The following is a 25,522-nucleotide window of genomic DNA, read 5'->3' on the forward strand; positions in this document are numbered from 1 at the left end:
AAAGGAATGAGAAGGAGGTTGAGGTTGTTTCATTGTTTTCTATTAGTTTAGATAGTCAAGAATTTGCAGAGAATCTAGATTTTCCCATATATCACTTAAATCTATTTTTGCAATATGAACGTTATTTGATCCATTACTATGCATGGTAATTTTTACAACTAGTCCTTGATGACTTTTAAAGCCAAGTTATAGATTAAAAAGAAATACATTTTTTTCTGCATTTTTGGTAATCATTTTTATTACTGAGCATATACATTTAGTTTTGAGTTGAAGACATACATACAGATAGATTTATAGATTTATAAAAATATACTTGATACCTACAGGGAAGAGTACCAACCAAAAATTATCGAACTTTTCTAAAAATGTGCACACCAAGTTAGCTTTTATAAACCAGAAGCATTCACTTCCTGGTCAGCTTCCAGGTGCAGTTGAGAAGATGGGTACATTACTAAATATAGGAAGTTCAGAGGGATTCACATACTAAAGAGGTTTTACAACTACTGAACTCTTTAAAGTAGGTATATACATAATTTTGGAAAATTAAAACTAGAATTTGAAAATAAAATAAAGCCTAAATCTAGTAATAGTGTTTCAGTTTGCTGGGGTTGCAGTACCAAACTACCGCAAACTAGGTTGCTTTTAAAATTTATTTTCTCATGGTTTAAGAGGCTGGAAGCCCAAAGTGAAATGAAGGTGTCAGCAGAGCCATGCTCTCTGATGGCTGTAGGAAGGATCCTTCCTTCCCTCCTCTAGCTTCTGCTCTTTGCCAGCAATCCTTAGAGTTCCTTGGCTTGTAGATGTATCACACCAGCCATGGTGGTCCTCTCCCTGTGTTCTTCCCTCATCTTCCCTCTGTGTTGCTCTCTCCATCCACACTTCCCCTTTCTTATAAGGACACCAGTCATGATGAATTGCAACCTATGCCAATTTGTTTTAACTTTATTATATCTATAAAAGTTCTAATTCCAAATCAGTTCACAGTCTGAGATGTTGGGGGTTAGGAGTTCAACATTGCTCTATGAGGGACTCAGTTCAGTCCACGAGCATGGAGAAATGAGTAAAAAACCATTACTTGATAAAACATCACACAGTAATGGGAAATCTTATACAAATCCTTAAAATAAAATGTTAATTTTTGAAGTTCATATCAAGATTCAGAAGTGAAGTAAAAACATAGTGTCCAAAAGCAAAAAGATCAGATCAAACATAAAACCTGATTTTACCATGGTGATGGGATTATAGGAGATGGGGGGGGGGCGGTTTCTGATCTGTTTTCCATGTCTTCACAGTGTCAGCATACTGTCTGTAAGGAGACAATTGTTATTTGCAAGACAAAACATATAATTTTAAGTAAAAGGAAGTCTTTACCCCAAACACAGTTTTTATTTCTATCATTAACTGCACTTGTAAAAATGAGAATGAGGTTATGAAGATAAAGGTGAATATGAGTTTCTTAAATTCAAGATTTGGACAGTCTTTGCTAGGCTGTTCTAGAATACTGTAGGAAACCATAAAGTTCATCACTAGTGTTTCAGTAGTAACCAGTTGTTTCTGAGGTAAAAGAGCATAGCGGGAGGGCTGGGGATGTGATCAAGCAGTAGCGCGCTCGCCTGGCATGCGTGAGGCCCGGGGTTTGATCCTTAGCACCACATACAAAGATGTGTCCACCGAAAACTAAAAAATAAATATTAAAAAATTCTCTCTCTCTCTCTCAACCTTAAAAAAAAAAAAAGCATAGCGGGAAATTAAGGAAAACTTTTCAAAAACTGTTGTTAAAAGCATTCTTTTCAAATTTTAATTAGAAAAAATGCCATCTGTCATTTTAATTGTATATTGATAAGCATATAGGCAAATGAGTTAGCCTATATGTATATTTTTGTATTTTTTTGTATATTTCATTAGTGCTTTAAAATATTAAATGAAGGGCTGGGGTTGTAGCTCAGCAGTAGAGCACTTTTCTGGCACGTGTGAGGTGCTGGGTATGATTCTCAGCACCACATAAAAATAAATAAAATAAAAGTAGTGTGTCCATCTTCAATTTTAAAAAATATATTTTAAAAAATATTTAATGAAGCCCAGTATAGTAGCACACACCTTGTAACCCTAGCTACCCAGAAGGCTGGGGCAGGAGGATCACAAGTTTGAAGCCAACCCCGGGGAACTTAGTGAGACCCTGTCTCAAAATAAAAAGTGAAAATGAGCTAGGGATATAGTTCAGTGGTAAAGTACCACTGGATTCCATCCCCAGAACTGTAAATTTTATAATAATAATAAATGAAATAAATAAACCTATTATAGTCCTATTGTGGAACAAAAAGTAAATGAAGAACAAAGTAATAGTGATGAAGCCTTTGCAACCGCACATATTTTTCAAGGCCTCCAAAAGATCTTAGAAGTATCCTCTAGCATCAGAACGTCCCACTTGAATAAAACTGAATATATTTTGCTTAAGATTAAAGTATGTGCTGTGGTACAGGGAGACTAAGTCAAAGGAGGAAGAGAGAAAAAACAAAAATAAAATATCGTTGATCACTGTGATACACCTTTTAATGTGTATATCTCCTGTCTTCCAATGATTGCTTTCAGACATCGATGAGTGCTTGGTGAACAGACTGCTTTGTGATAATGGACTGTGCAGAAATACGCCAGGAAGTTACAGCTGCACGTGCCCCCCTGGCTATGTGTTCCGGACAGAGACGGAGACATGTGAAGGTAGGAGCTGTTTCTTTACCTTAGCTGTGACAAGAAAGTACCTAGAGATGGACACCTGTCAATCACACTGACAATGATGAAATAGTATACTCAAAAAAGGCTTGTGTGAATTTTTTAGAAAATGATCTCTTTCAGCTAATCCAGTAGTTTCAGAAATAGCATGCATCTAACCCAGTGTATAAACACAGTTTTATTTCATTCAGATAAAATATCATCAACACTTGAAACAATCATTTTGAAGTGGGGGGAAAAAAGAGTGGAAGGAACCATATTGTTTCACATGCTGAAATAAAATGGCAGATTTTTGTGTGATTACTTTGTTTTCCCTTTTTTAAACCACTGTGACATGTTAACGTAGGAACTTGAATTGCAATGGACAAGTCAGCTCTTGCACATTTTATTTGTGAAATAGGCGATTTACCCAAGAGATTGGCCCAGAGAACATTTGAGACCTAAGTAAAAATCATCACTTTCATGAAATTTATAGTCTAAGAAAATTGTCATTTCCAATTAATAATTAAATAGATATTATTTGAACTTACAGTTCATAAACCAATGTTTAAAAAACCCTTTCTTTGAACCACATTTTTCTGCACTGGAAGTTATGTGAATGAGTTGGACACTTAGGGAAGTCCTTGTTTCATTGAAACACTGGCCAAGTGAAAATGCATTCAATTATATTTTTGTGTCCCCATCAAAGTTATATTTCAGAATCCTCTGTGGCATGACTACTAGTCATTGTCCTTGTTTAATTCTTGATGTATGAGCCTACTTAATGCTTCCAGAACCTTCTCATATATAATTACTGCTTCAGAACAGACACTTGTTTTAAAAGATTTCATCTTTAATTATTATGGAATAGCCCTTTCCTTATCTGTTAAAGTATTTGTTTCTTAGTGGCTCCATAGCCAAGAAAACTGCAATAGCAATATTATGTGAAAAAGATGTTAGCATTCTCTCTTCTTCTTCCTGTTTAACTTCAAAGCATTCTTGTGAACAGAAGCAGGTTAGGACTATAGAGTGAGATGCCAAAACCAAATGACTCGGCTCAAGTCAACAAAATGCAATTACATAGTGCAATTCTAAGTTTGGATTGAATTGGAAGGGCCACTGAAAAACAGTAATTAGCCGGAAGAAAGAAAAAAAAAACAGAGAAGAAAAAGAAAATCTCAGCATAAAGTCTTCTTTCTCTAAACTTAGTGGTGGTAACTATTTCCCCACTTTTCGACAGCTTGGTGAAAACTGCTCAGAGCGGATCAGTCATCCATTCCTAGTGGAAGGATTTGAAGTTCTCTGGTCTGCTGAGCAGGAGGCCCCTTAAGAGTTGGGAGTTTCTGAAGGTTATTAGGGTCTCTTTTTAAACCAGCTTGGACTTCTTGAATATACTTAACTACAGGGTCTCTTCCTCTTCTGATACCTATTACCCTTCAGAATTGCTCTGAAAAAGGGACTTTGTGAAGACGTATCTCCTCTACACATTTTTAGGGAGGTGTGGGAGAAGGGACTTCTAAAAGTTTTTCCCAACTTTTACCCTTCCTGCCCACTGCCCTTAATTTGTTTTATCCATTGTCTACTCAAGGGTAAGCTGTTAAATCTTGGGAAATTTTGAGAGCAAGAGCACCTTAGGATATCATCTTAAGCTGTTGATTATTACAACTAGATCTCCCATCCATAGTGATGATACCCTCTGATGAGCTTGTGAGAGAGACATAGTGTGCAACTAAATGGATGGTGTCTGATTCTGAGTTGTACTCACACGGAACTGTCAAGGATTATGAATTATATATTCTTTCCACTGTAACAAGTAAGATGAGAGCTTAATACCAAGGAAGTAAAAGTCAGACACTCGTCTGCTTACATGAGCAAGTAAGAAGAGTAGGAGCCAATGGTGTTTAATAGTGTAATCGTGGGCATTTACATTAATGTTGACACTTAGGGAGCAAACCAGGCAGCAGGGAGGGTTAGAAAGAGGGATCTGTGCTTATTCTGTTCAAAGCATACTTGCTCTTGATACTCTGAGCCTTTTCTTTAATATAAAAACAAATTTTATCTGTTATTCATAGAAAAGATGTTCATGTTACATAAATACAGAAGAAATGACAGAGAAATTCTTTGCTGTAGCTTTCTGACATTGACAGAAATAAAAATGATTTATCATGGGAAACCTATCCAAATAACTTATTTCTACACTTTTTACCCACTAAGTTATTTGCATTTTCATTTTATTATAAGTGTTTTGCAGAAAAAAACAAATAGACCCACAGGCCTCTAATCTCTTTTTCCTTTGGGTCTCCTGATTTCCACTATTGCATGCGAACAGTGAATTCTCTGCCTGAAGCAGTTCTCTTCATTCTATTCCCCCTTAACTAATTTCCAAGGACTAAACAGGGAATTATTATTATTAGCAGATTCCTTGAAGATTCTAGCTTTCTCTGTATATATTTGCCTTCTTCATGAACTTTTTCATTCATGTTTTCAACAAGCTATTTTAAATATATAATAAATTGGAGTAATCAGAGAGAGGAAAGGTGCTCTACATTTCAGACTGAAGTTACAAAATCTTTATTTTACTTTTTTTGTTTGAGCTTTGAGGGTCTGTGAAAGTTAAAATTTTTACAGCAAGTACTGTGGTTTAGATTGTGTTTCCAGTGACATAACTAGTTAAATGTAAACCAGATGTGCTTTGAAGTTTATTTCCAGGAATGTACAGTGAACTGTTTCAATTCCTGGTTCCATGACATTTATAACATAAAAACATTGTATTTAAACTAAAACTAAATAGTTGATATTTGTAGTTGTCATTGCATATGTTTGCAGTTTTTGAGTTTGTCATTGCTTAATGTAAAATAGAGATTTTAAAAATTTGTGACATTTACCTTTTTCTTTTGGGGGGGACTTCTCACAAGTGAAATTAATAGGAGATTTATATGATATATTCTCAGATTAGTTATCTGCTTCCCTTTTTTAGGTTGTATTTGTATGAAAGAATTTCAGTACTCTGGAATATGTTTTTTATTTTAAATCTGTGCTATAATAATATAACCTGCTCTTATATTTTGCATTAAGACAACAAACAATCTGAAAGCAAAATGCATTTATGTTTCATCAATTTGTATTTTCATAATTAAATTTGTATCTGGGTACTTCTTCAGTAATCTTGAAGTAACAGTACTTGTTTTCTACATCAGTTTTTTAAATTTGCATTGCAGGCTCACTGACTTAAAAATCAACTGTGAGCCCTGCCCTGTTAGTTTATATTTGACTCCAGACATTCAAGAATAATAAGCATTTGCATCTTCCAGTTATTTGTTTATATTTTCTTCAGTTTAGCAAAGTACTTTGTATTAAATTCAAAGTAATCTTTTTGGGGGAAAAAAAGTATTCTGGTGAACTCAAAAGCCCTTCTATTCATCATAAAAAGGCTTGAAGTATTTCAACCTGTTTCAGATAATTCACCAAGTAGAGAAAGAAATGTCTGAGCCACTTCTTCAAATTCAAACGGTTGAATTTATGCTGGAAGTGTCTTTCATTTGTTTCTATTATTGAACTGAAGCTTGCATTTCTTCTGTCATTAACTTATGTTAAGCTATTTTACTTTATAGGCTGAAAAGTTTCTTTAGTCACCTCTTGAGAACATAGGCATACTGTCATTACTTTGAATCATCAGCAAGAATTAGCTTGTGGATATATGATATGCTTAAATCAGATTAATGATTATAGAGTCATATTGAATGCAATTACTTACACTTTATCAATTTTTTCTGTTTTTCTATTTTGTATATTTTTGTTCCTGGGGATTGAACTCATGGCCTTGCACATGCTAAATACTTGCCAAGCACTGAGCTATACTCCCAACCATAGTTTTTCTTTTTTTCCTTTTTTCCCTTTTTTTTTGGGGGGGGGGGGGTCGTAGGGTGGGGGCAATGGATACCAGGGTTTGAATCCAAGGGCATTTAACCACTCAGCCATACCCCAGCCCTTTTTATTTTTTATTGTGAGACAAGTTCTTACTAAGTTGCTGAGGGTCTAAGTTGCCGAAGCTGGCTTTGAACTTACAGTCCTCCTAGCTCAGCCTCCCAAGTTGCTTGGATTACAGGCATGCAACAAAGCACCCAGCTGCAACTATAGTTTTTTCTGATTTTTATTTGGCCAAAATTAGTTGTTTGAAAAACTCACCAGATTAAACTTATAAATGTGAAAGAACCAAAAAAAGAGAAAGGTGGATAAGAACTAGAGGAAAATTCTGAATCCAGTATGAAAGTTTCAGCCCTTACTTCCTGATTCATACCCAGGGGTTTGAAATCAAAGCCACTATTGTTACATTTTGTCTTCAACGCCTCACAGAACCATAAATGACAGAAATGATTGACATTTGTTTGTGCACAGCATGTTGCACCTGGAATTACATTCTCTTACAGGGGAAACTAATCCAATTTATATAGTTGGAGTAATGTATTGAAAGAGCACATACTGAACCCTTTCCAAATAGGCTGTTCCCTGTAGTCCTACTGAGTCCCCAGTCATGTAGATGTGTATTTACACTGTAAAATGCATGTCTCCATTCCCCATTCACTTTATGCCTTGTAGATCCATATTAAAATTACAAGAGCCAAGTTTACCAGACATTCTGGCATAGCATGACTTGTTGGAATAATATTTTCCAGAAACACATGGCAGTTCTAACAGAATCTTTTCCTTCTGGATTGCAGATATAAATGAATGTGAAAGCAACCCATGTGTCAATGGAGCCTGCAGGAACAACCTTGGATCTTTCAATTGTGAATGTTCGCCTGGCAGCAAACTCAGCTCCACAGGATTGATCTGTATCGGTAAGATTCATACATGGTATTGAAGTTTCGGTTTCACTGCAAAGATAAGCACATACCTCTTAGCAAGAACATAACGTGATTCGAGAAAAGCATATTTGTATAAACTAGGCATCCTTTTAAATTTTGTTAGATTCTACAAAGTATTCCTTTCATATAAGTAGATATGCTATAAGTTATAAGCATTTCCATACCACAGACATATGTATACACATTACCCTAAAAACGCCTTAGGCAACAATACAATCAAATCCCTACTGCATACTTTCTGTAAACAACCTTCTATCATGAACAAAAATGTTATGGAATTTGGATTTAGTTAACAGGACAAGAATTTGAAGATTTTAAACTTGAAATATATATAGGGAATTTACTATGTTTTCCTTTTTTTCATCAATCATAAATCTATGAATTCCAATGAAAGGAAGATAAGTGTTTTCTTAGTTTTGGAAATCTTTAAGGAGAAAGATTCCAAAACTCCTAAACTAGCTTCTTTTAATACATCTCAAAGAGAAAGGTTGTTTCCAGATAAGGACATAAGATATTTGTAGAACAAGATTGTCTGACATATTACTACTTGAAAAAATACAGCATGTTTAAAGGAAACGACTATTGGTGATTTTTCCCTGCTACTAGGGGCAATGCCTCCATTCTTCAATCATGCCACAATTCATATTATTGGCTAGCATCTACCTTTAAAGTGAAGTAAATATATATTCCAGATAGGAAGCTATTTTATTTTTACATAGTGCCCAATGATTTGGGAATATTTTGTTTGTTACTTAGCCAAAATGAATTTTCAATTTAATACTTGCTAAAGATAATGGCATTTTAATGATGTTAATCATTGGATGGCAGGATACCTGTTTGTGAAATGACTAGAAATGACCCAAGTTCAAAATTATCAGTGAAACCTTCTCTTTGGAAGTATGGATTTCTCCATCTCCCAGTGGGGTACAGCTGCTGAAATCTGAGCCTTCCTCAGGTCTCTATATTAGTGCCTGAGGCACTACTTTCTTATAGAATTCCTGGTGGGAGTTAGGGCACAGATTGGATGGGTAAGGCAGAAATATTTTTGCTAAGGCACAATTTCCAACTGAGTGGAGTCATTATATTATGCCAAGGAAATAATTTCAGCATTAGTAGATTAGTGTGTCAGAAATCTTAAGTCTGTATGCCACTTGAGCATCAAAGTTTTATCTTGGTTTTTGCTTCATTGTATAGACTTCTATTATTTTGGCCTTTTGGCCTTAGAGTTGTTAATGAAACAGAGACTTTTAATTCCCAAGTCATTATGTCATTCTTCCCCTTGCCAACAACTAAGCACCACCATATTTTCTTCCCAGCCAGTGCCGTTCTTTCATTCATTATGATGGAATTTGAATATCCCAGCCTAAAACTACTCAGAGAGAAATCTACCTAGTATATTAAAATTTTAGACATGATCTTATCAACTTTCCTTTAAAAAAGCACATCCTAGGGGGAAAAAATTGAATAGAAAATAGTAAAATATACAGAGGAAAGTTATGTATGTGTTTTTAGAGGACCATCAGGGACTCGTGTTGATGATTACCCTAGAGCTTTCTTTCACAGGGTTCAGGTCTCTACATTTCGAAAGGAACAAAAACTTAATGATATGGTCACTAAAGTTAAATTAGATCACATATGAGGTGTTTGAATACTAGAAATATGTAAGGATATTCTTCAAACTTCCAAATTAAAAATTCATTTTAAATTATTCTGAAATACTTCAAAGACTTATTTTGTATTACAGTTGATATCATTAAATATAGAACAATAACCGTGACTGATACTACCTTTGTGCATTACACTACTTTGGTTTGATGGCTCTGTATAACCCACACTCCCTCATCTTTGGGGTCTGCACTCTGTCCTCCACTTGTATGGAATAACCACCCTGTGATCAAACCCAACAGCTTGTTCTCCACGTTAAACTATTAGCCGAGTTTGGCCGTCCAGCATTTGCTTTCTCAGGAAGTGCTTCATTTTTTGGCCTCCGAAGCACAGCTTTCTTCTTATCCTTTCACTTTTCTGGCTCATTTTTTCCATTTCCTTTGATGAGCCTCCCCTCCAACCTGACAGGTTCCACCGGTCAGTCCACAGACCTTTTTGCTTCTCGGCAGGTGCTCATCCTTAGATGGCCTCTACCTTGACTCTCAAACTGATCACCCCACCTCTCCACTAATTCCAGCTGTTTGAGACATCCAAGTGCAGACGACTGCTTAGACATCTCAAACATAACACGTCCAAACCCAAATTCCTATCTTTTGGCGTGAACCTGTGTTTCCTAGAAACAGTTCTGTCTTGGCAAATGGCAACTCCATTCTTCCAACTCCCACACCCCAAATCCTTGGCATCATCCTCAATTTCTTCTTCTCAAACTGTCCATCAAATCCATCAGCAAAACCTATTGATTATACTTGAAGTTGATGGCTATTCCAACCACTTGCTACCAGCAACCCTGATTATTACTGTAACCTCTACCTCGTACGTCCCTCCTCCCCCACCCATGCTTGCTACCCTAGAGTCTATTTTCCACATAGCCACTGGGTAATTCTTTTAAATCATCAGTCAGCACATGTCATTCCTTGTCTGGAAACCCTGACTATAAAAACCTTGGCTTCTCCACTCACTCAGAGCAAAAGCTCAGATCTTTGCCAAAGTCTGTGTTACCCTCATGATCTCACGCTGTCTCTGTCTCCCATTGCTCTGCCTTCCACCCCTCCACCTGAGCCACCCCAGCCTACTTCTTGCTCACACCCATCCAGCATGAGCCCATGTGAAACTTGCTGTATTTAATCTCTGTGGCTGGTTGCCACAAATTTTTATTCTTTTTATTTTTCTATTTATATGTTACATTATAAGTCAGGACTTCTCTGACCATCTCAGTTAAAGTAACAGTGTCTCTCCAACTACTACTGGTTTATTTGGTTTTCAGAGTTTTTGTTTGTTTGTTTGGTTTGGTTTGTTTTTGTACTGGGGATTGGACTGAGGGGCACTCGACCACTGAGCCACATCCCCAGCCCTATTTTTGTATTTTATTTAGAGACAGGGTCTCACTGAATTGCTTAGCACCTGGCTTTTCCTGAGCTGACTTTGAACTCACAATCCTCCTACCTCAGCCTCCCGAGCCCCTGGGATAACAGGCAGGAACCATCATGCCCAGTTCTTTTTTGAGAGTTTTTAACCAAACTCTGGCCATACATATGTATCTATCCTGTGTATGTGTGTAAAAGAGAGTCAGATAGAGACGGGAAAGAAGGAGAAAGAGAAATGAGAGGGAGGTTTCCAATGACTTGTAACTTTCAAGTGTTGATTCAGTACCAATAGGTGGGGTGCTACAGAACAGAGCTTGCAAATTCAAATCTTGATTCTGATCCTATACTAGCTGAGTGACCTTGAGTAAATGAGTTGACTTCTCTGTCCCTCTGTTTCCTCATCTGCAAATTGCACATACCTCATATGGCTGTTTTAATAAATAAACAAATAGATGGAAAGCCTTTAGAATAGTGCCTTTGTCAATATTAGCAGTTCCTATTATTGTATCTTACTTAAAATGATCACACCCAAGGTCACCAATTAGTTTGGAGAATTCAGTAACTAATTTGGATCAGTGAAAGACCTCTGAAGTTTGCGGTGGTCTTCCACGAGCACCTGCTTCCTCTGTGCTACAGAATACACAGGTGTGAGCTGGTAAAGAGCCTGGAGCTGGGACTTGACACAAGCATTATCAGGCAAACCTTTTTCACTTGTGTACAATTGTACACCAAAGTGAATGTTCCAGCCAGAAAGAAGGCAAAGTGACCGTCCAACTCTTTGCATACCCTTGTCCCATAACTTCTCATATCCAGTCAAGACGAGAGTTGTTTCATTTCAACCTCTGCTCCCGAGGGTTTAGGCTGTGGCAGCCTCCTCCTGGCTGCAGTGCCGGTCTCATCAAGACCTGCCACTTTCATCACAACTCCCTTTCTGGGTTTGTGAGAGTTATTATTTGTTTTTATTATTGAATGTAGAAGTAAACTTTATCTGAACCTATTATTAAACTTAGTTTTAGAGTAAATGCTATAGAAATACACCTTGTTATTTTCCTCATCTGTGTACCATAGTACACTCTTAAGATCAAAACCTGAAATTGTGTTTTCTGCGTGACCTGCATCAGGATCACCTGAGGAGCTTGTCAAAATGCAGGTGTCTGGGCTGCATATCTGGAGACGTGGATCTGCATTTTAACAAGAGCCTTAAACACTTAATGGAGAACCACAGTTCTATAAAGAAAGCTTCATGTGTGTGTATCCAGTTGGTGTTTTGTCATGTCAACTTTGATTGGGTTACTTATCACTGCTTCAAAATCAGTTACTTAACAGTATTTTAATATTTGTTTGAAATACTATTACGACACCTGCAGGTTTACTAACTGCTCGTAATGCACCTGGAGTAAAATTTCAAAGTAAGGTTGTATTTTACTAGATCACTCTACATTCAAAAGCAAGAACTTACATTTGATACGGAGACACCCTTAAGTTAGGGTGGTTATATCTAAAATGGTTGGTTGCCAGGTAATTCTTGATCTTCTTTATACTTCTCTCTTTCCTCCGAAGATTTACCATAAACATATATTACTTTTTGAACTAAAGGTTATATACACATGCATAGGAAAATGCCTAAAAGAAAATACATCAGGTATTAGCCCTGAGGATGTCTTCGTGGTAGATTTATAGGTGATGCTTATTTATTTCCTTCTTTATTTCTTAGGGTTTTTTTCTTTCAAGTTTTTCAGTTTCAAGAAATATTGGTTTCTCTAATACAGAACGTATGTAGTTAATTTGGTGGGAAATTAGGAGAGGAGATCATTTGAGGAATTTTATTTAATAAAATTTTAAATATCAAAGCATTTATCACAAAGGATAAATCTTATGAATATTTTTCACTCAAGTGATGATGTCTTCATGGCAGTGAACTATGTTTCTTGGGTGACAATGACTCCTCGATAGGCTGTCCGAAGACATAATTGTATTATTGCCATATTGTGAGATGTGTGGAGTATAGTCATTTACATGTATGTAAAATGCCATATTTAAATGCTTGTTCATGTGTTTCAAGGGACACGTTAGTAAAGCCTTAAAAATTGATTTCCTTATGTTTTTTTAACACTGTAACACACGCCTTTGGTGTACTCGGTGGAATTGCATTTGCTTTGGAGGTACAAGTTCTCCGACCTTTCCTACTCCTTTTCAGACAGCCTGAAAGGGACCTGTTGGCTCAACATCCAGGACAACCGCTGTGAAGTGAACATTAACGGAGCCACTCTGAAATCTGAATGCTGTGCTACCCTGGGAGCTGCCTGGGGGAGCCCCTGTGAGCGCTGTGAATTAGGTAGGTGGCAGACTAGGGGCTTCTGGGCTTCTAAATTTGTCACTGTGTGCTTCTTACCGGGGCAGACCAAGAGCTCATCTATCTGCCTACATTGTTGTCTTTCCTAGCTAAAGATATTCACCTCCTGAAACATGCATTTGGTTTTTCCTCATAGTAGAAGCAGATCTTTCAGTTCTTTTAGACAAGGAAGGGAATTGGTTTGAATCCAGGTGCTAAGTAGCTGCTTGTATCCTTCACTATCCTTTCTTTGCACGTATCCCAGTAGAATATGATGACTCTGGCTCTCCTGAGTCCTTTACTTACTTGTCATTCAGTTGTCCATACGAGGAAAGAGGAATTGTAGGGAACATCTTGATACAGTATAGTTACCACTCAAGTCCTGTTCCACTGAATTGAAGAAAGAGAGAGCTGGAGTCTTCAGCCTTTAAAGCTCCACCTTCAATTTAAAATTCTGTCATATTGTTTCTTGAGCTTAGAACAGTTGTATTTCCTTTTATAATGAAGTAAAAGTCTGTCCTATTGTTCTTACAGATACAGCTTGTGCAAGAGGATTTGCTAGGATTAAAGGTGTCACTTGTGAAGGTGAGTGAAATCTTAGATGATGTAAATCTTCAGAGCAGTATCATAAAGTTGATATTCACTCTCATGCTTTGGAAATATTTTTTACCTTCAGAAATCTTGAAATTTCAATGAAAATAGTCAGTGTAATCAACAAACGCTTTAGCACAGTACTTGGGGGAAGCAGCTTGGGGTTTCCCATTTCTCCTCTTTATGCAGTTGGTAAGTTTCCTGAGGACATCACCAGCCTCCAAGGCACAGAACAGCTGGCAGAGGAGCATGTCTGGGCTGTTTTATGGTTAGGCAAGGCTGAGGTCGTTTTTCACAGCTGGTGCCTAGGAGAGCTGGTGGCTGGGTTGTGGAATATTTCTGCTTAACTCAAGTAATAATCCACATTGTATTGCAGATTGAATATGTTATACAGGAAGTGCAACTGCACCTGTTTTTCCTATTTGTGACTTCTTTACCCCTCTGCTCACTCCATTTCCCTGCAGACGTTAATGAATGTGAGGTGTTTCCTGGCGTTTGTCCAAATGGACGCTGTGTCAATAGCAAAGGGTCTTTTCATTGTGAGTGCCCAGAAGGCCTTACATTGGATGGAACTGGACGTGTGTGTTTGGGTAAGACTCCTGCCCTCATGTATTTTATGCATGAAACTAGCCCTGAATTTTCTTGTCCTTTGGTTAGTGGCCCGTCCAAAACCACTGAGTCTGGTGAAAGTTGCTTCAAATAAGATATTTGGGAGAAAAATCACTTCAGGATATTTTTTAAATGAATGTATTTAAGTAAAATATTTTCTGCTTAATACCTAAAGTTGGTACTACTCAAAAATCTATCTTGGGGCTGGGGATATAGCTCAGTTGATAGAGCGCTTGCCTCGAATGCACAAAGCCCTGGGTTCCATCCCCAGCACCACAAGAAAAAAAAAACTATCTTTTAAATTTGTTTCTTTAATCAGATACTTCAGGCAAGTTCAGTCTTTCATACTGAGTTAATAGAAAACTATGTATGTTTGTAACACAGAAGAATAAATGTAGACCAGCACTTTAAAAAGTCAGCAGTTACCAGCTAACTGCAGCTGTACCCTTTGGACAATGGGGAAATTTGTTATTTGTTTCTGTTTGAAAACAATGAAAGGTCCTGGTTCTTCCTTTCCCCACTTCAGAGTTTAAATTTTCTTAATGCTTTATATTATAAAGATCTAAACTGAGAATCTTTTTCAACACCATATTATATGTATCGAAATTTGACCTTATTCTTTATCAGTGTCATTACTAAACTTGAATTTCATGATGGAAAAATAAACCTATTAATTTTCATATTGTTTGTAAACAACAGTTTTTCATTTGAAGGGATTTTTTCCCATGAGCTATGAAACAATAAATTTTTCATTTCAAAACATCTTTATGTAGGTTCATTTTTGACATTTAAGAGTGTAGGCAGAGTATTAGCAATGGTAATATTAATATTTAACAGTTTCATATCAGTGTTTTTTTAAAATCAGTAGTAAGAAAAGAAAGTTTGTAGTACCATACTATCTGGTTACTGTAGTTAACACACATTTCACTTTAATTTTTGATAGCATATTTAAATTTGGGTGGAAAACATGGTATACATTAATGTGAAATTATTTAGAAAGCATTGATTGCAAAGTAGAAGAATAAAATATACTTTTCCAATTTTTAAATATTTTAAATTAGGTACCATGTTTAAAAAAAAGGCATCTTTTGAAGATGACAAAATAATTGTATTTGCATGGTCAAATGAAATCACGCTGCCTTTAGAAACTCAGGATTAGAGTATATGAAGATATGTTGATTGTAAACTATCACTCAGTAAAATCAGTTTCCAGTGACATCACTCAAAACCAGAGCCTTTATAATATTTTAAATCGATATACACGATTTTTTTATCCTTATGCTTGTTTTTGTCACTACTGGGATTAAGCTACATTTACTATTCTGTCTGTGGATGTGAGGAAGTTTCAACATATTGGCATATGGAAATGTCATATATCTAAGAATAAAAGTAGTGGTAAATTACTCTGACTGAGCATCTTTTAAATCAGTGATCCCAAATGCCTGGGGACGCCAGGCAGGTAACATAAATGACTGAAGTGCTGATTTAAAAGAGCAGTGGAGACTGAAGCAGATGGTGGCACACATACCATCCAAAGATTTCCAAGCTGACATTTTAATTTCTGTGTAAGCCAGAGCTTATGAGGCCCATCTTCTGTCTCTTCTGATTCTTGATGTAAATATCAATATGAATCTTTGTAGTAAAGACCTAGGATTGCTCTTCCAGGCTCTCATAACTTTTTTCATACTTAAATTCAAATATCTACCTCTCCCCAATTTAATCCCAGAATGGCTTCTTGAGAAAAATCACTTTAATGACCTTAGAAACAGTAAGTCTCAGGCTGCAGTTCTCAGGATACTGGTACTTTTATGAAACTTTCCCATCTTGTGAAGAGCCTGACTTCCTGAGTGACAGTGTTGAATGGAGCTCGCTGTAACTGAGACCCGGAGCCTTGTGGGAATATGACTCACTGGATTATTGTCACTCTTTATACTGGTAGAGAATGTGATTCTTGATTAGTTTAATGTTGATATATAAGGCAGAATTACCTGCTGTGAATGCTTATGTCTAGTCTACAGAATCAAAATAAAACTTTATCACAGTTACTTTTTTAAAATAGGACTTTTTAATTATAATAATTAGAAGTGTATAACTTTACGTTAAAGACAGTTGCTCAAGTGGATGTTACCTTTGGTTGAGGACTTGAAGGAATTATTGACATTAACTAAAATGGCAAACATTAATTTATTTGTCTAAATTTCCATCAGGAATCTCTTTTCCTCTGCTAAACAGGTTTTTGGGGGTTCAAAAATCGATTTAATATTTAGAAATTCTCTTATCAAATAAATTGTGTTATTTAATTAAGAATGACCTTTTCTAAACTCATAACCTTATCATTCTGATCTATATTTGGGATTAAACAGCTGAATGTTTGGTTGTAGCTTTACCACCAATTCAGTTGGCTAACAGATGAACTTTAAAGTGTTAACACACCATACTGACCCTGTTGGCTATTTACTGATATCCTCTCATCCTGGCTAGCACAGACTAAACGCTGAAACATTGGTATGTTTTGAAATTGATGGGAAAATGTGACATTTAAGCAAATTGTTTGATTCCTTAATACAGAAGATTTACATAATCTAGGGCAAAAACCATGCTGCACAAAGTAGATTGGGCAGGGGGAAAATAACCCTGTAAATTGTATTTTTTTCTTTTAAACAGCAATTTTAATAGTTGTATGAAATTAGAAAATAGATTGCAACTGAGCATTTGCTGTTTTATGACTAGGATCGGTCAAGACGGCTTAAAAGCCACTTTGAGCAATTCACTGAACAAGAGGAATCTGGCATTAAAATTACTCTTTCTGATGTGAGCAATACAAAAGGGGGGTTATAGGAGACAACAAAAAGAGTCATGTCCTTAGGAGACCTTTTCTGTTGCAAGTTTTCTTGTAAGAAAGCTGAAGAGGAACCCAATTTTGCTCTCCTAAGTGACTCTCATTATGGAGTCCCTTGTAGGAGCTCAAGGACTACATGTCTCGCCCACCAGTGCATCTCCAGGGCCCAGTCTCATGCCTGGTGCTGAGTGGACACTAGGTATGTGAGCGTTTGGTGAGGTGTCAGCACTCTCAAGTTCTGATCTCTCTGCGTAGATATCCGTATGGAGCAGTGCTACTTGAAGTGGGATGAAGATGAATGCATCCACCCAGTTCCTGGAAAGTTCCGCATGGATGCCTGCTGCTGTGCTGTGGGGGCAGCCTGGGGCACTGAGTGTGAAGAATGTCCCAAACCTGGGACCAAGGAGTTTGAGGCCCTATGTCCCCGAGGACCTGGCTTTGCTAACCGAGGGGATGTTCTCACTGGGAGGCCATTTTACAAAGGTAACTGCCAGCGGTGCCCTGGTTCCTCTGCACTAGCAGGACACCCTCTACACCCTCTGAGAATTGGTTTTGCTTTAGAGACATGATTTCTGGGCACCCAATGGTATCAATTACTCCTGTAAGATGGACCTGAAGAAAAGCTAGAAATAGACTTCTCATCTTGCTCTTTTCATTCCTTCTGCGATCCCTCTGCCTTCCTTCACATGACCTTTGGAGAAGTGACCCTGACAGCTACTTCAGTAGCAGAAAGATCTGTATCCCCTCCTTACTACATAAAACAGTCAGAAATAAAGGGATCAGAATTCTGTTAAAAATAGAGGATCTTTTTCACATAAGAAACTTTTACATTGGTTATCAATGAGATAGATCATTTCAAAGTTTGATGGCCCTCGTTTTTTACTTAGGTACATTATTATTATTTTCCATCATGATGAATTTTTAACTTAAATGATGAACCTCCTTGTGTATATCAGCCAGCTCCAAATTTGGCTTCCTTCTTCTTTTAGATATCAATGAATGCAAAGCCTTTCCTGGGATGTGCACCTATGGAAAATGCAGAAATACAATTGGAAGTTTCAAGTGCCGTTGCAATAGTGGCTTTGCTCTAGACATGGAGGAAAGGAACTGCACAGGTGAGATTGTTCTTTTGTGTTATTTGGCAATCCCTGGCCTTCTGTCTTTTGCTGTGTTTGAAAATACTGCCTTCAAAAGCCCATTCCCTGGGAACTTGTAGCTTTTTATTTTTCTTTTCCCATAAGTCAGTTCTCCAAATAAACTTGTGAGACATCTGCAAACTAGCACCAAAATGCTGTTTGTTTTATATGCAGGAATAAGATTTTCAAAATATATGAGGACTAAAGAATGTAGTCATTAAATCCACAATAATTACATAATCTTGAAGGGCATACTATTAAAAGTTTTAAAGTTGATGGTGGAGCAATTGTGACTTACCTTACTCATCTGTGAATAGTACTCTTACTAATTAGACGTCAGTCACTATCCATAATCATCCATTCCCATTCCCTTTAATTTGAAAGCTATGAAGCTCAAAATTTCTGTATTAGATAATATTACAAATTGTTGTTTTTTTCCCCAAGATCTTATTTTCAGAACTCTCTTCATTCATAGTCTCTGAAATTTTCCCTTTTCTCCCACCTTCCCTCCTGATGTCCATTGGAATGTCCCCTTTAGCTCCTTCCTGTACCCACCCAGGCTAGGTGACTCCTGAGTATTCCACAGCTGTCCACTGGGTCCTCTCAAGTTCTGCTTGTCTTCTTGCTTTACCCAATGCCACATCCCTAATTCCCTCACTGTGGATTTTTCCACTCTGGGCTGCTGAACTTTTGCTGGGAGAGTGTGAGGAGAGCTGCCTGAGATTCCTACTTGTGCCTTCAGCCAAGTCCTCATAGGCGCTCAGCAATGCACCTGTGCACCTCTTAAAGCTGCTTCCCGTATCTCTCGGCACTTCTAAAACGTCACTTGACCTGCATGCCTCTCATCACCCTTCAAGTCTGATTGCCAGTTCTGTACTCATAGAGCCTCCTAATAAAACTTTTCTTTCCTCCCGTCTTCCCTCCTCCTGTTTCAGAGAATGAGATGCTCTTCCTGGATTTGCAGTTCAGTCCTTCACCCTCACTCTCCTTCCTGCTCCTGCTTAAGGCTCAACTCCTCTGGCTCTAGCATCTCCTCCTCTTCACAGTCCCTTTTGCTCAACCTATAAACAGTTCAGAACTTTTCTTCAGTCTTTCTGTTTTCCCTCCAACATGTGCCAACCTCTTTTCCTATTTTACCTCTCACCCCTCTTTTAAGTAGCCATTTCTTTTACAGTTTTGACTTCTGCTCTCTCGTTTAGAAGAGCCACATATGTAAATTTCTTTTAAATCTTTCCCTTGGTGCATATTCTCCTTGGCTTCTCAGCTAGAGCTGCTAAGAGAAGGTGTGACTGTGAGAAACAGGTCTTAGCTGAAGCATTGCCTGTCTTAGAGGAGAGCTTTCTACTAGCACATTTCCCACAGCTGAGAGAGGGGGGAAAGTAGGTCCTTGTTTCTAGAAAGGGGACGTGGGTGACATATCACATTATCTACTATAGAACATGCTCCTCCAAGTTCTTCTACATTTGAGTTACCACAATTAAAGCCCTCATTTTCACAATCCCTGGGTTTATCATCCTCATACAGGACTTAGATTGTGTAACTGCTGGCAAAACAACTTCCATTAACTCAGGCAACTTTGGACCCTGGGTTTTACCCAGAAGCTTTGAGTTCTTCCAGTTCTGATCCCAACATCTTGTTTTTGTTGGGACATTAACCAAGTGAATTTATTAATCTCAAGCATTTTTTTTCTTCAGTAGGATACAGAGATTTTTTTGTTAATAACACTGCCTTGTTTGGGGATATAATGTGAAATTCCATAGAAAATTATTGACCCATTCTTCACAAGATGTAAAGTGATCCTAGGTGATCCCACCCATCCTGCTTGTGCTTACACCCATGACTACCCTCAAAAACAGCTACTCTATATAACTTCCTGTTCCCCAAGGTGCATTAATGTCATTCACAGGTGCACTGTGTCTCTTGCCTCTCTACTTTAAAGTTGGAACAACATTTTCAAGGATCAGTTCACAAGTCACCCCCAAAATGCCAGCTCTGAGCAGAGAATAGCTTACACGTTTGCAGCACTTTCTATGAGAAATACAGTTTTTAGCGTTTAACGAATATAAATCTGCAGGTGGGTTCTTCTTCAGATAAGAAACAAATTGAGGCCTAGAGAAGTTAGATGATTTTTTTCAAGGCCCCAAACACAGTGACAGATGAGGTTTCTAACCAGACACTTAATTTCAGAGTTCACACTCTTACACAGTGAAGCTCCCACCACAGTATGTTAGTCAAACAATGCTCCTGCTCCATCAAAGGATGTGTCATAGGCCCCTCTTAGGCTCAGCACCAATCACCAGATATGACAGATAAAAGTAGGAGAATTAATTTGCATACTGTTAGGTGCTTCATCAAATATGTGTGACTTCTATTTAAAAGAAAGTACTTGCATTTTTTTTCAATATGGCTGGTAATTGGGGAATTAAAACCTGGGAGAAAGCAGAGGCTGAGACACCCCCACCCAAGAGGACACACATGAGTCATCCACTGACTAAATCCTTAAATCCTATGACAAAAAACTTCAAAATTAAATTCACTGAAAACTATAGTGGCAAAAGCATTTTTTCTATTGTGACAAATTTTTTTTTAAATGTCACATTTTCTTGGAAACATTTTAGTTATGGATATGGGAGATTTCTCAGAAAACTATTTTTTTGTAAAGTACAGTTGTTGCTATTGAAGATTTTTATACAATATATGTAAAGTAGCAAACACACAAACACCATTTTTCTCCATTTTTTGAAAACTGAATCAGGAAAGATCTTCACATCTGACTGTGACACAGAAAAACACAAAGTGGGCCATCCTCCAAGGCCTTCCTGTGTCTGTGCATGTACCTGCATGCCTCTCATCACCCTTCAAGTCTGATTGCCAGTTCTGTACTCATAGAGCCTCCTAATAAAACTTTCCTTTCCTCCCGTCTTCCCTCCTCCTGTTTCAGAGAATGAGATGCTCTTCCTGGATTGGCAGTTCAGTCTGACTTGAGGTTAATGTGTTGCATCTGCCTCTCTGTTCCGCTGGCCACCCCTGCTCAGAGGCAGTGGCTCTGTCTTTATATGCTCCCTGTGGGCTAATGCACTGGAACCAGCAGTGCCTTCAAGTCACTTGTGGGGTTTCACTCCACATGGGAAGTGTCTCTCCTCATTTACCATGTGCCTCATTCAACTACTAGCACAGTTGCTTGGTTCACTCTTCTATTACTGTGTCTCAGCCACAAAGAGAAACCTACAACTCCAGAACTCTTAAAGGCAAAAAGGCACCACCACCTGCCCGTTGGCGGTGACAGTTTTGGCAGTTGGGAAAAGGAATGTGCCTAGGGCCCTGTCTGCCTCTGATCTCCTGGAAACATATCCTCCTCTTAGCCATTGATTTCCCCAGTATGTCCAGTGTGCAGTACCTTCCTATGGAAAGGCAAATCCCTCTCGCTGGCCTTTAACACCGTCTCATCTCATTCTCTCTTTTTTTTATTTCTTTCAAACCGTGTGGATTAGACATCGACGAGTGCAGGATCTCTCCTGACCTCTGTGGCAGTGGGATCTGTGTCAATACTCCGGGCAGCTTTGAGTGCGAGTGCTTCGAAGGCTACGAAAGTGGCTTCATGATGATGAAGAACTGCATGGGTAAGCATGGCCTCTCTTCCCGGCCGATCTTGAAACCAGTCTAGCACCGCTTACTTGCTGCACTCTGGCTTACCTCTTGGAGCATCAGGCAGCAGGCTTGTCAAGGAGCTCTGATGGGAGAGAAGAGATTTCAGTGTCAGACAGAAAATCTGCCCTGTATAGCTTTTGGGAGCCCCAACCTTTGGCACCTTCAGGGCAGTGAGATGTGGAGACCAGATTCTGTTTATTCATAGAATCAGCACAGGGAATGATTACTCAGGAGAGATTCCTTTAAAATGGATGTCATTGTCACCAATTAAAATAATCATAATAGTAGAAGGGGATCAGTAGGAAATCATAGCATAGAGCAAGCATATTCAGAGAGGGAGGAGGAAAGGAAAAGGGAAGGTACTGGGGAATGAGACTGATCAAATTATGTGCATGTACAAATATGGCATAATGAATGCCACTGTTGCGAATAATAGTAATGCAGAAGTAACAGATAAAATAAAATAAAAATGTTGACAGATTTCCTTAAAATTCCTCTGTGGTTTCAAAATAATAAATAAAATGAAATGGATGACATAGTATGGTAACCCCAAAAGTTGTATTCTGTCATGCTAATCCCGGACTATTTCTTCATGTGTGCAATGCTGCAAACCCATGTGATATTCCCAGCCTTTTGAAGTCACAGTTTCATTTTCAAAATGACATGCAGGATTTAGAAGATAGTCATGAGTTTAAGATTTTTCTTTCACTTTGATGAAAGGCACATACACCAGAATAACTGACAATATCGGATGATACCCTGAACCTGTGGTGATGTAAAGCAAATATTGTTTATTTTTAGCCTTGGAAATCTCATTTTGTATGAGTAAATTTACTGATAGCTTACTATCTTTAAGAACAGAATTTTTAGTTTTCACACTGATGGCAGAAAAAGTGAGAAGAGTTTCCCCCTCCTGTCAAGCATAGCTCATACATTGGAGCCAACACTTACCTCAGATAATATCCTTCCTCCCGTGCTTTATGCGTGAACATTTTTTCCTCAGAGTTCTTTAATGGATCTCACGTTTTTACCTTTCAGACATTGACGAATGTGAACGTAACCCTCTCCTTTGTAGGGGTGGCACCTGTGTGAACACTGAGGGCAGCTTTCAGTGTGACTGTCCCCTGGGACACGAGCTGTCACCATCACGCGAGGACTGTGTGGGTGAGTTTGTCCCCTCTCTCATAAATCCACCCAGCACAAAGGGCAATGATCAGGAATCACTTCTACCAAACTTGTCCTAGGGCATGTGAAATCTAGCTTATTTACAAGTTGGAAATCCAGATTCCTTATATCTGGCTTCAGGCTGTGTCTTTACAGGCTGCTTCCGTGATGTGCTTGGTGGGCTGACATTGTTCTGGTTTGCCTCTTTTTCATTACAAACTCACCTGGCTGATGTGAGGGACCCTGTGCAAGACCCAATCCTCTCTGCAGGATGGAATGGGTGGTGGCCAGGGGATACTCCCTGATTGTTCATCTGTGTACAAACCTGTGCAAGGTGCACCCTCTACCCAACATCTTGTCCATGCATGTAGGCAAGAGTCCACTCAGCATCCATGAGTATACACAGGGGTCACTCATGTGTGTCCATGTGAGTTTCATTTACTCCCACTTCTTGTTCTTGAGGAACACCTCGGTCTCTTCACAGCCCAGAGATCAGCAGGGAGAACAGAGGGCACAGGAGAGCACTAATCGATGGTCTTTGAACATTCCAAATGTTGTTTTCATAAACATAGCATGGCCTCTGGCCTTGCTGTGATCTTTTATACTGGCTTTCAAACTTGGACTTAACCAGGAAGTATTTTCTTGTCAGGAACTTTTTTTTTGAAACTATAAGCAAATAAAAGATTAAAATAGAGCAGTTTATGTATCACATTTTAAAAATAATTTGTGTACATCTCCCCAGTATACATATATTTACTTGTAAGCCATATAAATTGCTCTGCTAATAAACAAGATGATTCTTAAGTCATGGACTAAACAGACATTTTTAAAAGGTGAATTTAAAAGTTTTAAATATTTTTATTTAAAATAAAAGTACAAAAAGTTTTTTTTTCACTGCCAATTATAGGACATTTACTCATGGATGAACATATTGTGATATAGAAATTCAGAATCTTAAATTCAGTTTATTTTGTAATTTAGTTTTCATGAATCTTAGAGCTTAAAATTATACCCCTTTACAGTATAATGTTCAATATAAAATATGTGTTTCTATAAAATACAAAATATACACTTAATGATCATAAGCATAAGCCCATGTCATACTGTCTGAGTAATTTTGAGAACTTGAAATTCATCTTTTGTTATATCTGATTACTGTACTTTATCACTGTTTTTAATGTATAGTGTACCTTGGATAAGGAAGTTTTCTTGCCATTTTCTTGTGATTGCAGTATTAGTACTATTTTATTTCACAGATCTTTGCATGAGTTTTTTAGGCACTTGCCCATCTTATATGGGTTAGTTTATTTTTAAAAAGACAATATAATCTATAAATCCTTCTATACATAATGTGATGTAAACAATCACATTGAGGGCTCACTGTCATGCTTGTGTTGTGTGGAACTAGTGGCTGCCCTCAGGATAGTTTAAGTTTTGTAGGCAACACTTGACCAGCTAATGAAGACCAAAATGGATGTGCCAGTACATAGTAGTAAGCTTCATTTCTAGCATGTGCTAAATGATCTAATGTGGTAGTCTGTGTGGCTATTTACTTTTAATTGAAATTAAATAACATTAACTCTTCTTTAGTCATACTGTCCACATTTCATGTGCTCAATAATACATTCAGCTATGTATCAGACAGCATAGCTAGGGCATGATTTATCATTGTGCAAAGTAATACTAGGTGGCACTTTTATAGTTAGGAATACATAGAAGTAGTGATTCTGATATTTTCTTGAAGTACCCTAGATCATATCACTTCCTCCTGAAATACACACCCCCTAGGAGATTACTTCTCCAGTGATGCACATTTGATATTTTTGAGTGATTTGGCTTTCACACAAAACATTAATTCTGTTCATCTTTTATAGATATCAATGAGTGTTCCTTGAGTGACAATCTCTGCAGAAATGGAAAATGTGTGAACATGATTGGAACCTATCAGTGCTCTTGCAATCCTGGATATCAGGCCACCCCAGACCGCCAGGGCTGTACAGGTAAGATGAAGCCACACAGGTCTGAAACTCACATTTCCAAGTCGTGTAGGAAAAGTTTTTCAGTGAATATGTATTAAAGCCTGTGGGAATCCTTTGTCCTGAAAGTGAGTCTAAAAACGGGGGCAGCTTCCCAGGGCACCATTGGAGAGGTCTTGCTGATGTTACAGAAAATGCCCAAAACTCCATGGTTGCTGTATTTCTGAGTTCTTTATCCTTCACATACTGGACTTAAATAGAGCCTTGTCTAAAAGGAAGTAAAAGAACTGAGAAAGACTAACAGCATAGGCTCATAGTGCTAGACTAATACAAATGGGGGGGGGGAGGGTCCAAAGCCATTTCATCATTTTCTGTTTAAAAAGGAGAAAATCTTGACTTTTTTTTTTTTTTTTTACTTAAGGAAGCAGAGCTCACTAGTAATGTGGTTGCGTGTTATCTTGCAGATATCGACGAGTGCATGATAATGAATGGGGGCTGTGACACCCAGTGCACTAATTCAGAAGGCAGTTACGAGTGCAGCTGCAGCGAGGGCTACGCCCTGATGCCGGACGGGAGGTCCTGTGCAGGTAGAGAACGTGGCTCCAGATACTGCTGAATAACAGGAAT

The 25,522-nt window shown here is 38.0% G+C and overlaps 1 protein-coding gene across 2 annotated transcripts in view; it reads left to right on the forward strand.

Moving 5' to 3' along the window:
* The window catches only part of Fbn2 (fibrillin 2), a 221,771-nt gene that overhangs the window by 138,588 nt on the left and 57,661 nt on the right, over positions 1-25,522 (forward strand). For both annotated transcript variants that reach the window (XM_005324144.4, XM_078047996.1), the window contains 11 exons: positions 2,590-2,715; positions 7,425-7,544; positions 12,798-12,935; positions 13,467-13,517; positions 13,988-14,113; positions 17,227-17,454; positions 17,961-18,086; positions 21,599-21,727; positions 22,794-22,919; positions 24,794-24,919; positions 25,360-25,482. In XM_005324144.4, the coding sequence (XP_005324201.2) occupies positions 2,590-2,715; positions 7,425-7,544; positions 12,798-12,935; positions 13,467-13,517; positions 13,988-14,113; positions 17,227-17,454; positions 17,961-18,086; positions 21,599-21,727; positions 22,794-22,919; positions 24,794-24,919; positions 25,360-25,482 (1,419 nt within the window). The remainder of the gene's footprint in view (positions 1-2,589; positions 2,716-7,424; positions 7,545-12,797; positions 12,936-13,466; positions 13,518-13,987; positions 14,114-17,226; positions 17,455-17,960; positions 18,087-21,598; positions 21,728-22,793; positions 22,920-24,793; positions 24,920-25,359; positions 25,483-25,522) is intronic.

The sequence above is a fragment of the Ictidomys tridecemlineatus genome, chromosome 1, assembly GCF_052094955.1.
Source record: "Ictidomys tridecemlineatus isolate mIctTri1 chromosome 1, mIctTri1.hap1, whole genome shotgun sequence".
Classification (NCBI taxonomy): Eukaryota; Metazoa; Chordata; class Mammalia; order Rodentia; family Sciuridae; genus Ictidomys; species Ictidomys tridecemlineatus.